Here is a 13,179-nt window from a genome sequence, read left to right as displayed (position 1 = left end):
ACAAGCGTTTGTTGAATGAATGAATGAATGAATGTCCAGGGGAGAGAGGATAGCAGCTTGGGGCTAAGGTGGTGGCAATTAAGATGGAGAAGAACTCAGCCACTGCAACTCACCCAGACACACATCTGATTTGCCTCCAACACTTTGAGTATGAACATTTTCAAACATATAGCAAAGTTAAAAGAAATTTACAACCAACATCAATATATTGGCTACCTAGACTCCACCATTCACATTTTATTATATTTGCTTTATCACGTGTCTGTTGACCTTCCATCCATCCATCCATCCGTCCACCCATCCATCCATCTGTCCAACCATCTGTCCATTCATCCAGCCATCCACCCACCCATCCAAATGACAGAAACTCTAACTTGAACCAGCTTGAGGGAAGGAAGTTATGGGCTTGCCTAAGTGAAAAAGGGTTGGGGTAGGAAGGCCTTCAGGCATTGCTGAAGTCAGGAGTCCAAGTGATAGCATCAGACACTACTGTCTGTTTCTTGGCTACTTGAATTGGCTTCATTCTCAAGGCTCCATGTAGTGGCAAGTCAGTACCTAGCTAGGAAAAGAAATCATTCCAGATGCTTCAGAGGGTAGTAAACGTAGGGAATTGGTTTCATGGGTGTTACTGAACCAGGTTCGTTTTGCCTGACGCCCAGAAAGCCAATCACCGAGACGACGGGATTCCAGCAGGAGAGGGTTTAATCACAAGGCAGCCAAGTGAGGAAACGGGAGAAGAAAACTCAAATCCGCCTCCCTGAAAATAGGGACTCGGGGATATTTATGGGGAAGGGGGCAAGGTGGTCTGAAATGTGGAGATAGGTGATTGGAGGTGAGGTAATTGATGAGCTGTGCAAGAGTAGTCAGACTTCATGCCTCTTCATAAGACACATGTTCACAAAACGGCAGCATTCGTATGACCCGAGCCTCTTGACATCAAAAGGTCGCTTATCAGACACCTGCTCGGGCTCAGTTGATGGGTTGGTGGTCTCAACCGGCCTGAAGTGGACAATGGGCTCTAATTCCTGAAAAACAGCCCAAACATCCATTACCATGGTGACCCAGGCTGTAAGAAGAAGTTATCTAGTGGGAGTCAGATAGCATACTGCCTAAACAGCACAGTTAACAATAGGCAGAGGAACAACTAAAAGTCAACCCAACCACATCTTCCCATTTAAAGTTAAACTACACCCATGCCCATCTTCACTTCCAATACAACCCAACCCCAATCGTCATGTTTTCCGCATCCCAAACAGAATTTACCCCCATCCCCAATTCAACCCTGACATATTTCCCATCCAACATCAAACCAAACCCGTTCCCATTCTCAACTCCAGCCTGTGCCATCCCAAACCAACCACCACATCGTCCACCCCAAACCCAACCCAACCCCATCACCATCTCTAACCCCAACTCCAACCTCACTCCTATTCTAACTGCGCTTCCTTCTCCAGCCCCACACCTACCCCGGGCATCTCCTCTGGCCCAAAGCAAGCAAGACCCGACCCATCCCCACTCCCAACCCTCTCCCCTCCCGCGGCTCTGACCTCACAGGAGTTCGTGCCTCCGCCCTCCACGCCTGCACACACCATGGTGTCCATCAGGCACCCCGGGTAGTCCTTGCTACAAGACGCGGCCGAGATAATGCTGATGTTGGCACAATGCAACTTATCTGGGAGACTCACTGGGGAGGACAGCGCATCCATCAATTTTCAGGCCCTTGTCCCCTCCGCCCAAGAGCCCTGGAGAATAGAGCCCCCGGTGGCCTGACATCCAGCTCCATCCTTTCACGCACCTTGTGACTCTCGGCTCCCCGTGGTCCTCGACTCGCTGCCAGACACCAGGCCCCAGCCGGACACCACGCAGACCTCGCCGGGTTGGGGGCAGCGCGTGGGGAGCGCCACGGGGCGCACTTCCGGGGAGAGGAGCGCGGGCCGGCTCAGTCGCAGCAACATTACGTCATGGAATCGGCCGCGCGCTACGTAACCCGGATGTGGGATGACGCGCGAAACAGCCCGCAGTTGCTCTGGGCCCTCGCGCTTGCGCAGATTGTGCTCGCCCAGCCGCACTCGCATGGAGCTGTGCGGGCGAGTGATTACCCGCAGGTGGAGTGAGGAGTAGATAGGAAAGTCGAAGAGCAGGCCGCCTGGGGTCCCCTGCCCCTTTGGGAATCTGGGTATCCCATTGCCCTCTCCTCAAGGCCCTGAAGCCAATAGTGTCAGCCCCTGCCCCTCGGGGACCAAGGTGTCCAGAGTCAGGCACACACTTTGAACTCACACCCTGGCTTCAGCTCTTTCTTTCTCCGAATCCAAGATCCTCAGATCCCCAGATCCCCTTAGACCCTTCCCACCATGCCCCCTCAGGACCTTGAGCCCTGCCTTCATACCGGGTTTGGCAGTGGGCTGCAGACAGCACCCAGCGTGGGGAGATGAGGGAAGCACCACAGTTAAAACGTCCACGCTCGAAGAGGGCCACTTGCCACGGCTGGGAGTGGGGTGCACACGCCTCACCTCTCGGTATCTTGTCCCTGCCGTCCTGCGAGGCTGGGAGAGGGGCCAGAGGAGGGTGCCTGAGGACAGAGTCCTTTTCCTCATACCCTACGCCTTCCTTGCACCCTGCCCTCACTACATATTTTTCACCCGTGTCTTCCCTTAAGACGTCTCTGGTGTTGATTTTTAAGCACTGCCTTCTCTCTAGCTTTTACAACTGCTGCTTGTTTTCTCCAGAACCGTCCCCCTGCCCTCGCCCCCCGACCCCATTCGCTGCAGGACTCTGGGAGAGAGAGGAATTGAGAGGACTAGAGGGCAAGAAGTCCTCTGTGATAGGGAGTGGAGGCAGGGACAATGGATACAGGTCCAGACAGGTGGTCACTTGGAACCAGCCATTCAAGGTCACTGAGCTGTCACAGACATCAAATGGATGTGGCCATTCAGTATGAATGACACACAGTCTTGGCTCCAGAGTCTGGACATCTCAGCCAAATGCAATGTGTCATACAAGGACACAGATGTGGCCGCACAAGGTCGTGGGCAAACATACAGCCACAACCAGCCTTCCAAACTTAGGAACTGATATGGAAAATGCTTTAAGCAGAAACTAGCTTGCACGCACATGGGTTGCAGCTTCAAGAATCACAGCACAGACGTGCATATGTGGGTGTGAATACGTACAGTTAAGACGGGCGTGCACACACACAAAAACACATTCACAGACTCAGATTTGGACGTAGAAGTTCAGACCTAAATTTACCATGTGGGTCTGCATATACTAGGTCCAGATGCGCACACTTGCACATGGGGTCTGAACACATAAGGTGGGGTCCTTAATAAGGGTACTAAGGTTGGGTCCTTAATAAGGGTACGTGGGGAGAGACACCGATATGCATTCAGGCCCCCAGAGACTCGTTCACACATATGAGTCTATCATATAGTGGTTAAATCTGGAGTGATAAAGTCCCCTGAGCCCAAACATATTATCTGTGAGACTTTGAGCAAAATATTGGACCTCTCTGTGCTTCTGTTTCCTCATCTGTAAAATGGGATTGTTGTAAGAATTAAATAGGTGTGTGTGTATGTGTGGATGTGGTGCCTGGCACATTGTAACTGCCTAATAAATATGAGTTATTTTAAACAAAGGAGACATTTATTTATGCAGACATACGTGTGGGTGTTCAGGTTGTGGACTCAAATACGGCCAAAGTAAGCCAGACATACCTGCAGACCTGGATGAAGATAGCCAAGATCAAAACTGTGATTCATCACCAAGCCTCTTTGTGGAAATTCAAACTTATAGACACCGACCCAGAGGCTCACACTCAGATGTGGACCCACTAGATCAGACCCCAGGGCGACACCTGGACACAGGGCTGGGCATTCAAGATCAAAGACACACAACTAGAGACACAGGCAGCTAGGACAGGACATGTTTATCCATTTCTAGATCAGCCGCTAAGTCAGTCACTTGGTTCCAAGGGCGCATATCGGGTTTGGTGTCTCGGGACCTGGTTCACACAGGTGGGAAGAATGTGGACACACAGGGCCTTGCCCACTCACCACACACACACACACACACACACACAGAACTGCACCATGCACAGGGACATAAACAGAGATGTTTCAAGGTCACAAGACTACGACCCCCTACACTGGGCAATGTGGATATGTCCCCTCAGGGTCACAGCCAGGCACACAGACACCCACACTGGGCCAGGATTTGCACAGACAGACCAAATGCCCAAAGTCTGCCTTCCAGGGTCAGGAACTGGGCCAAGGGCCCCAGGAAGGCAGGGGGAAGGCGGATGTGTTGGACGAGGGGCTAACAAGAAAAGGGTGGGGCGTCCTGCAAAGGACAGAGAGTATGGCTGAACAGCTGGGCACCAAGGCCGCACTTGGCCAGTCCAAGTCGGAGGAGGGGAGGCCCTAGCTGGGCGCAGCGGGCAGGCAGGAGGCGGGGAGGAGAGAGTATGGAGAGAGCCCTAGGGGAGGCTGGCAGCAAGCGGCGGGGGATGAGGGGCCCCCAGGGACGTGGGTGATGTGGGGGGTTCAATGAAAATCCATCCTCGACTTCTCCAGGGTGCAGGCATCAGGTTACAATTAATTTCTCCACAGGTGGTGGCTGAACACCAGGTCCGGAGTTTTCCTGCCACTCAAGGTCACCTTGACCTAGTGGCTTTCCCTCTCTGAGCCGCAGCCCCCTCCCCTGTCAATTGAGGCCAGTAGAGCCCACCCACAGAGGATTAGATGAGCATCCTACTGCTGAGCACTGTGCCTGGTATATACTAAGTGCCCGGCAATGCTAACACACCCTTACAGGGCACTACCCCGGGCCACGCACCTTCTAGTGCCCACACGTCTATTGTTAGTGTCCATGGTACAATTGGACAACCTGAGTCACAGAGACGGTGGGGAACTAGAAAGTGGCAGAGGTGGGATTCGAACCCAGAGTCTGTGTTCTTGGCCTCTCAATGCTTGTTTAATGCTTATTATGAGCTTTACCCACATTATGCTGTTGAAACTTCATCATTATTGTCGCAGGTAGGTGCCATCTTCCAGAGAAGGCATTTGAAGCCCAGAGAGGGGAAGTAGTTTCCTCAAGGTCACACAGCAAGGAAGGGGCAGCCCCAGAACTCAAACTCAGGTCTATGTCGCCCCAGGGCTGTGTTCATTGTTGTGGGGACTCCAGAGCAGCCCCAGGCCCCTGACAGCTCTTGGGGTGGGGTAAGAACTCAGGGATGAGGTGGAGGCAGGAGTGAGGGAGGGATCATCACATGGTCTCCAGGTCAGAGAGGGGCTGGCAGATTGCAGGGCCCACATATGCTCGGGATGGAGGCGTAAGGTGGCACCGCACTCCCACAGCCCCGGACCTGACCTGGCCCTGCTCACCTGCAGACATTAGCAGGAAGGAGAAGGTGAGGAGAAGCCACATTGTGGAGGAGGGACCAGGGCTCTGCTGAAGTCTGGGGAGGGCAGAGAATGAACCAGGGTGAGGCTGGACCCTCCTGTCCCCACCTGGATCCCTCTAGACACAAACTCATCCCACCTGCTGCTTAAGACACTTGTCTTCAACATCCTTGTTCTCCACCCACGACTTGCTCTTCCTCCCGGGGTGCCCTAGCACCATCCCACTTGCCCCCTGGATCTCTCTCCATCCCCAAAGCCTGGCTCAGGATACATTCTCTCCCCAGACGCCATCCCAGGCTCCTATCTGGCCTCTTGGGTTCCCCCAGCAATCTGTCCCTCCACTCATGTCCCCACCCCCCAGCCTGTCCCCCTATGTGGCCCTGCAGGGTCTTTCTACATCCAGAGTTGGCCATGACCCCTTCCTGCTCACAGCCATCATGGATCCCCACCACTCCCAGTATAAGGTCCAAGGTCCCAGCCCCCAGCCTCACTTTTGTGGACAGGAGTGACCTCTCCCCTTCCAGCCCCTCTGGCCAGGTCTCTCGTGACCTTGCTGTTCTAGACACAGCCGATGCTTCCATTTTCCTTCCTGCAATTTCATGCCTCTGTGCCTTTGCTCAGGCCATTCTTCCTCCCAGGTATGCCACTCCCTTCAAAGTCCACTTCCTCCTTGAGGCTTTTTCTGACCTCCCCCTGTCAGTGATGTCTGCCTCCCCCAGCAAACTGGGAACTCCCTGAAGGCAGGCTCCGCGTGGGTGGACTCTGGATCCCCAGCACTGCCAGCTGCAGGGTCCTGTCCTTGGCAAGCTTTGGGAATGAATTAAAGTCCTTCCTCCCTCCCCCTTCCAAATTCATATTTGCCCTCTGAGGCTCAGCCCCCACCTCTTCTGAGAGGCGCCGATACCTTACAGGTATCTCTTCTGGGTCCCACAGCACAGATCCCCAGGAATGCTCAGGTTGAGTCTGTACTGTGTATCCACCCTATAATCTGGAATTTGGGGTCTGGAGTGTCAAAACTGGGTTCTACAGTCATGCTTCTTGTGTCTGGAGTAGGATTCTGGATCTTGGATTCTGGACCTAGATCTAGATCCACTATTCTGGTTTCTGGACATTCAATTCTGGATTCTAGATTTTGAATCTCTGATTCTGGATTTTGGACAGTGGATTTTGGATCTAGACTCCCAATTCTGGGTCTTGGATTCTGGACCTCCCTATTCTTGATTCTGGATCATGGATTCTGGATCTTAATCTCTGGTTCTGGATTCTGGATACAGATATCTGGTTCTGGATCTTTGATTCTGAACCTCCAATTCTGGATTCTGTTTCGGGGTCTAGAGTTGGGCATTCATGACCTGAAGTCTAGAATGTGGATTTTGGAGTGTGAGTTCTGAAGTTTTGTTTTGGAATCTGGATCCTGGAGTTTGGCCTTCAAAAGACAAGTCTCAGGCTTGGATTCTAGATCCTGGGCCTTCACATCTAGAGTCCAGACTAGGATTCTGAAGTCTGGTGTTTGGAATCTGGGACTCGAGGTCAGAAACCTTCACACCTGCTGTGTGAAGCCTGGGGCCTGGGATATGAATGGTAGATTTTGGATTTTGAGTTTTGGGGCTTGGATTCTAGAGTCTGGGTCTTGATTCTGAGGTTTCATGGGTTGACTTTGGATTTTGAAATCTGGAGTTTCAAATATGCATTGTGCATTTAAGAGGCTGGGCAGGGAGACATGGGCCTTGCTTCCAGGATTCTGAGATTCCTAGAACCTTGACTCTAGAGTATGAATTTAGAGACTGGGAGACTGGAGCCTTTATTCTGGATCCTGCAGTCTTGATTCTGGGTTCTGAGGCTTCAAATCTGGATTCTGCTTTTTGAGGCTGGATATCATCAGTAAGATGACCCAAGGCTTTGGGAATTTGAAGTTGTCTTCCAGTATCTCAGGACCATAGAGGGCCCTGAAAAATTATGTAGAGTCTATCCTGGCTTGTTTAACTAGTGAGGAGATGCACAGAGCAGTAGGAATTGACCTTAGAATACCCAGTGAAGGATGAGTCCTATTATAATTATGGTCCCTCCCTGTGTCTGGAAAGGCATCACCTTTATGGGAAGAGGCTGTTTAGGAGATCAGTGCCCAGTGCCCAGGGGTCCCTGGACCCTGACTTCCCCATAGATAATATGGGAGAATGATGGCCTGTAAACCCCAGATGTTTTTCAGACATTCCAGAACCACAGACCCTCAGTTATTCCAGAACCCTAGGGTTCCAGTCATTCTAGAACCACAGACCCTCAAAATCTGTAGAATACCAGACCTTCTAGAATCTCAGGCCCTAAGACATTCTGGAAGTCTAGGTCCTCAGACACTCTAGAACCCGAGATGTAAAAATAGTCTAGAACCTCAGATCTCCAGACACCCTAGAACCCTAGATCTCCAGATGTTCTGGAACCCCCAGACCTTCAGGCATTCTGGATTCCCGGGCTGAGAGCTATTCTAGAACTCCTTTGTTCCTTCATCTCGCCTCAAATTTGTACTCAAAGTCACAGAAGGCCACAGCTTCAGCTGAGCAGTCGCTGTTTACGTGATCTCATTTATCCTCTGGACATTTATCCTCATTTGTCATCAGGTGGTTATTATGGCTTTCTCCCTAATATGGAGGAAACTGAGGCCAAGAGAAGGGCATCACAGGGAAAGGCTACACAAAGGGCAAGAGGAATCCAGTGTCTTGACTCTGGGGACACCTGGTTGGCCCTTTGCCCCCAGCCCTGGAGCCACCTCCCTCTGTTGGGGCCGGATGGTGGCGAGGGGAAGGAAGTGAGCCACTGGGGTGGCTTCCGAGCTGCCAGGCTAAGCGCTTTCCATCATAGTCGCACGTGGTCCTCCCACTAACGCACAGAGGCAGGTACTCTCGGCGTCCCCATGACACAGATGGGGACACTGAGCGCTCGGGGGATCCCTGGGAGGGCGCCCTGCCCCCATGCAGTGACGTCAGCGCCCCTCCTCCCGCTCCCTCTTTCGAGTCATACCTGCCATCCCGGGGCATCTCCCCAGATGTCCTTCACCTCCACAGTGGCCTGAGTTCTGCCTTCTGCCTTGCTCCTCCTCCTCCCTCGAGTCTTTCATCAACTCCCGGGGTTCCATCACTAGCCACGCAGCTCTCCTCATCTGACCCCGAGCTCCTGCCTAGGGCGGTCACCTGCTCCTGGGAACAGGAGTGTCCCCAGTGTCCCCAGGCCTCTCTCACTCACTGTGTGAAAACTAGCAGAATCTCTGGTCCTGGCCCCTCATTACCACCAATCCCTGGGGTCCTTTGTCAGCCTCTCCTGCTGGTGCCAGGGCCTGGGGTAGCGAGTAGGTGAGGCAGGTCTGTCAATCTGCAAAGAGATGGAGAAGTGGGTGGGATATCAGAGCGAGAGATGGATAAAGGAAGAGTCAGAGAAAGGGAGGCAGAGGCAGAGATAGAAGGACAGAGAGACAGAGAGGGAGACTCAGTGGGCATCTAACCGAAATAGACTGAGACAGATAGAGGGAGAAAGATAGAGGAAAGAAAGAGGAGCAGACATAGAAAGACAGAGAGACAGAGAGGAACTCAGAGAAAGGAGGAGAGAGGAAGAGGGAGGGGAAGGGGGAAGGAGAGAGGGGAGGAGAAAGGGAGGGAAGGGGAGAGGCAGGAAGGGAGGGAAGGAGAGGGCCTGAGATGGCCCCCAGAAACAGAGGCAGGGGTCGACCAGGTGTGTGGAGTATTCAGCTTCTAAAAAAATAGAATACAAGATTACTCATGTAAACTTAGATATGAACCTGATTATTCTAATGAGAAAAGAAATAAGAAATAGAAATAGAAATCTAAACGTGAAAAAGAGTAATAACAAACGACATGTTTAAAAGAGTATACAGGGGGCCGGCCTGGTGGCACAAGCGGTTAAATGTGCATGCTCCGCTGTGGCAGCCCGGGGTGTGCTGGTTCGGATCCCGGGCACGCACCGACGCACGGCTTGTCAAGCCGTGCTGTGGTGGCATCCCATATAAAGTGGAGAAAGATGGGTAAGGATGTTAGCCCAGGGCAAGTCTTCCTCAGCAAAGAGAGGAAGATTGGCAGATGTTAGTTTAGGGCTGATCTTCCTCACACACACAAAAATAAATAAATAAAAATAAAGGAGTATGCAATACCAAAATCATCACAAAATCCAGAAAATGCATATTTTAATTAATTAATTGCCTAGAATGTCTCTATATTGTTTCTTCCCTACACTTTTTGTCTTCATACTCTTTGATTACCAATTCCTATGATCAAATGGTTTTGTAGTATCATTTTCTAGAAGAGAGACAAATAATTCAGTCTTTCTTCTATTATAGTAGGTCAAAATTTGGTTTTTATTATTGATGCTTTAGAAACATTTGAAGGTGAATACCACCTAATGGTCAAAGAATGACATGGAATGGTATTTTACACTGTATCTCAAGCACTAGAACAATGCCTGGTAAAAGAAAATATTGTTATCAGTAAGATATTGATCCAACATCATGGAGACTGTGTTCTTTCACCAAAACATCATAAAATTAAACATCACCGAATGACAAAATAAGAGCTTTTTGAAAATCTTTTATGTCTCAACAATTAAAACAAGCTAAGTAACCTCTAGATAATTAGTAAATCACAAGGGAAATTACTGAAATAGTAATGAAGGTTTCACTTCACTTACCCGTTGCTATGTAACAAGCACCCCAGAACTGAGTGGCTAAAACAAAGCCATTTCATTTGTTCATGGTTTGGTGGGGTGGCTGGGCAGAGTTCAGCTGGGATGGTGCCTCTCTGCCACGTGGTGTTGACTGATGTTGCTCGGGAAGCAGCATTGAGCTGGAGGGTTCTGGATGGCCTCACTCGCATATCTGGCCCTTCAGCTGGGGTATTTGGAAAGCTGTGTCCTCTTTCTGCTCATAGTCTTTCAGCCTCCCTCTCATCACATGTCTCTCCAGCAGATAGTCGAACTTCTTTTACATGCAGCTCAGGGATCCAAAAGGATGAAAATGGAAGCCACAGGGGCCCCTTAAGGGCTATCTTTGGAAGCTGCACAATGTCACTTCTGGCCACATTATATTGGTCAAAGTAGGATACTTTTATTTTAGTCTAAAGGACTCTCTTTAGCTTTTCTTGTAGAGTAGGTCTACCAGTGATAAACTCCCTCAGCTTTTGTTTACCTGTGAATGTCTTAATTTCTCCTTCATTTTTGAAGAATAGTTTTGCCAGCTATAGAATTCTTGATTGACTTTTTTCTTTAAGGGCTTTAAATGTGTCACCCCACTGCCTTCTGGCCTCCATGGTTCCTGATGAGAAAGAGGCTGTTAATCTTATTGAGGATCTTGTATGTGGTGAGCGGCTTCTCTCTTGCTACTTACAGGATTCTCTCTTCAGCTTTGGCTTTCTACAATTTGACTAAAATGTGTCTTGTGAATCTGTTTGAGTTTACCTTGCTTGGACGTCACTGGGCTTCTTGGATGTGTAGATTCACGTCTTTCACCAATTTGCAAAGTTTGGCCATTATTTCTTCAAATATTTTTTCTGTCCCTTTCTGCTTTCTCCTCCTTCTGGGACTCCCATGATGTGTATGTTGGTACACTTGGTGGTGTCTCAACAGATCCCTCTGGCTCTGTTCATTTTTCTTCATGCTTTTTTCTTTCTGCTCCTCAGACTAGATAATTTCAATTCCATATGTTCAAGTTCATGGATTCTTTCTTTGCCTGTTCAAATTTTCCATTGAATCCCTTTAGTGAATTTTTCATTGCACCTACCTAGTGTACTTTTCATCTTCAGAATTTCTATTTGACTCCTTTTTTTTTTAATATAATTTCTATCTCTTTATTACATTCGCTATTTGTTCATACATGGTCTCCTGATTTCTCTTAGTGTTTTCTCTATGGTTTCTCTCAGTTCAATGGGCATATTTAATACAGTTGAATTAATGTCTTTGTCTGGTAATCCCAACGTCTGGGCTTCCTCAAAGATGGTTTCATCAATTATTTTTTTCTGTGAATGGGCCATACTTTCCTGTTTCTTTGTAGATATTCTACATTTTTGTTGAGAACTGGGCATTTTGGGAATTATGATGTGATAAGATGGAAATCAGATTCTTTCCCTCATTAGAGATTATTGAGTTTTGCTTGTTAAGGGCAACAATCATTTACTTATTTTCCAATTTATTGGACTTTTCCAAATTATTTTCCAAACTCTGTATTCCTTGTTGAGTGTGGTCACTGAAGTTTGGTTCCATTTATCTCTAAGTCAGCCAGTGACTTACCAGAGATTTCCTTAAATCCATAAGATATTCCTCAAGATATAGATGCAAAATTATCAAAAAAAATACTAGCGAACTTCATTCAGCAGCATATGAAAAGGATTATACACAATTTTTCAAAAAGGGTATGTCTCTTTGAGTCTTCCTATAGCCATCACCAGGGAAATCCCTGCAGCCTAAGGAGCATGCTTTACGTTTCACCCTGGCACTAGCCAGCCCCTCTAGGAACATGACTGCCATCCCTAGAGCTGTGGCAGGGCTGAGGAATGGGAGTAGTATCTAGTTCACATGCAATATTCTCTTACTGAATTTCAACAGCCTCTACCTTCATCAAGCAGTCCCTAGTTGCTGTAACTGTAACTGATCAGATTTTAGAGTTCTGAAATAGTTGATTCTGATCATCTTTTTAGTTTAATGGTTGTTTTGGTGGAGGGACTAATCCCTGAGCTTCCTATTCTGACATTTTCCAAGTCATGGTGGAGAAGACTGGGGACTAGGGCTCTGGGGTGGACATTGGTTGTAGGAAATCTTTCCTTGGAAGGTAGTTTTTGAAGGAAAGGCCTGCCCTGCCTTCCTCCATCCTCTGTTTATCTCCATCACTCTCAGTCTCCTTCTCTGGGAAACTCCCACAACCCCATGGTGTTTGTGGGTTCATGCAGGGTCTGGAGAAGTCCACTGTGGAATTCCAAGCTTGCCCAACATACACATCAGCCTATGCCTGTTCCCTGGCTGGACACAGCAAACCGCACAGGCTGAGTAAAGACAGTCCCAACCCAGGATTCTGACAAACCACAAGTCCATCCTGATTTGGGCCTGCAGGACTCTAGTGCCATGGCCCAGACCCTCAGAAATCATGCTGTTTTGACCCCCACTATAAATGACACAGTTAGATTATCCAATATGGCTCAAGGCTTGCAGGTAAACAAAGACACTCTTTTCAGGCAGAACATCCCAAAGACATGCAGATCACTGTTCAGGAGTCCAGGGCAAAGGCAAGACCTCCCTTTGAGCAAGATTTACCCCCGACTAAACACCCTTCTTCACAGGGTTGTTGTGAGAATTCAGTGAAGACGTGTGTGTGAGGCACTAGTACGTCCCTGGCCCAGGGTAGTGCCCTATGAGGGTGTGCTGGCATTGCTGAGTGCTTAGTGTGTGCCAGGCATGGTGCTCAGAACTTACAGACACTCACTTCATCCTCAAACAGCCCTATGAGGTGGGCACTACTTCCTTATTAGACAGAGGAAGGGGCCGTGGCTCAGAGGAGGTGACCATTATGTTAAGGTCATTCTGGGTGCAAGGGAATCCAGACACCGTGATCAATCACCAAATGCAAAGAAATTAGTTGTGACTTGATGCCCCTGCCCTGGAGAGGGTGTGGCGGATTTTCATTAACCCCCTCCCTTGACCCTCATCATTGGGATTCCCTCAGAACCTCCCCCACGCTGCCACCGTCCCCACAGGCTCTCTCTGTGTCCTCTACTCTTCCCGTCCTCTATCTACCCAC

General features: G+C 49.3%; 1 protein-coding gene across 1 annotated transcript; it reads right to left on the bottom strand.

The window, feature by feature from the left end:
* Window positions 1-931: 931 nt before the first annotated feature.
* On the bottom strand, window positions 932-7,988 carry LOC131397214 (kallikrein-15-like). Its single transcript, XM_058529978.1, has 5 exons — window positions 7,843-7,988; window positions 5,382-5,455; window positions 2,387-2,543; window positions 1,796-2,079; window positions 932-1,025 (listed from the first exon to the last, which is right to left on the bottom strand). The coding sequence occupies exons 2-5, from the start codon at window positions 5,422-5,424 to the stop codon at window positions 991-993; spliced, it is 519 nt and encodes a 172-aa protein (XP_058385961.1). The 5' UTR covers window positions 5,425-5,455; window positions 7,843-7,988; the 3' UTR covers window positions 932-990.
* Between the last annotated feature and the right edge of the window lie 5,191 nt (window positions 7,989-13,179).

Source organism: Diceros bicornis, chromosome 34, assembly GCF_020826845.1.
Source record: "Diceros bicornis minor isolate mBicDic1 chromosome 34, mDicBic1.mat.cur, whole genome shotgun sequence".
NCBI classification, from domain to species: Eukaryota; Metazoa; Chordata; class Mammalia; order Perissodactyla; family Rhinocerotidae; genus Diceros; species Diceros bicornis.
This window is presented reverse-complemented; position numbering and strand designations above follow the sequence as displayed.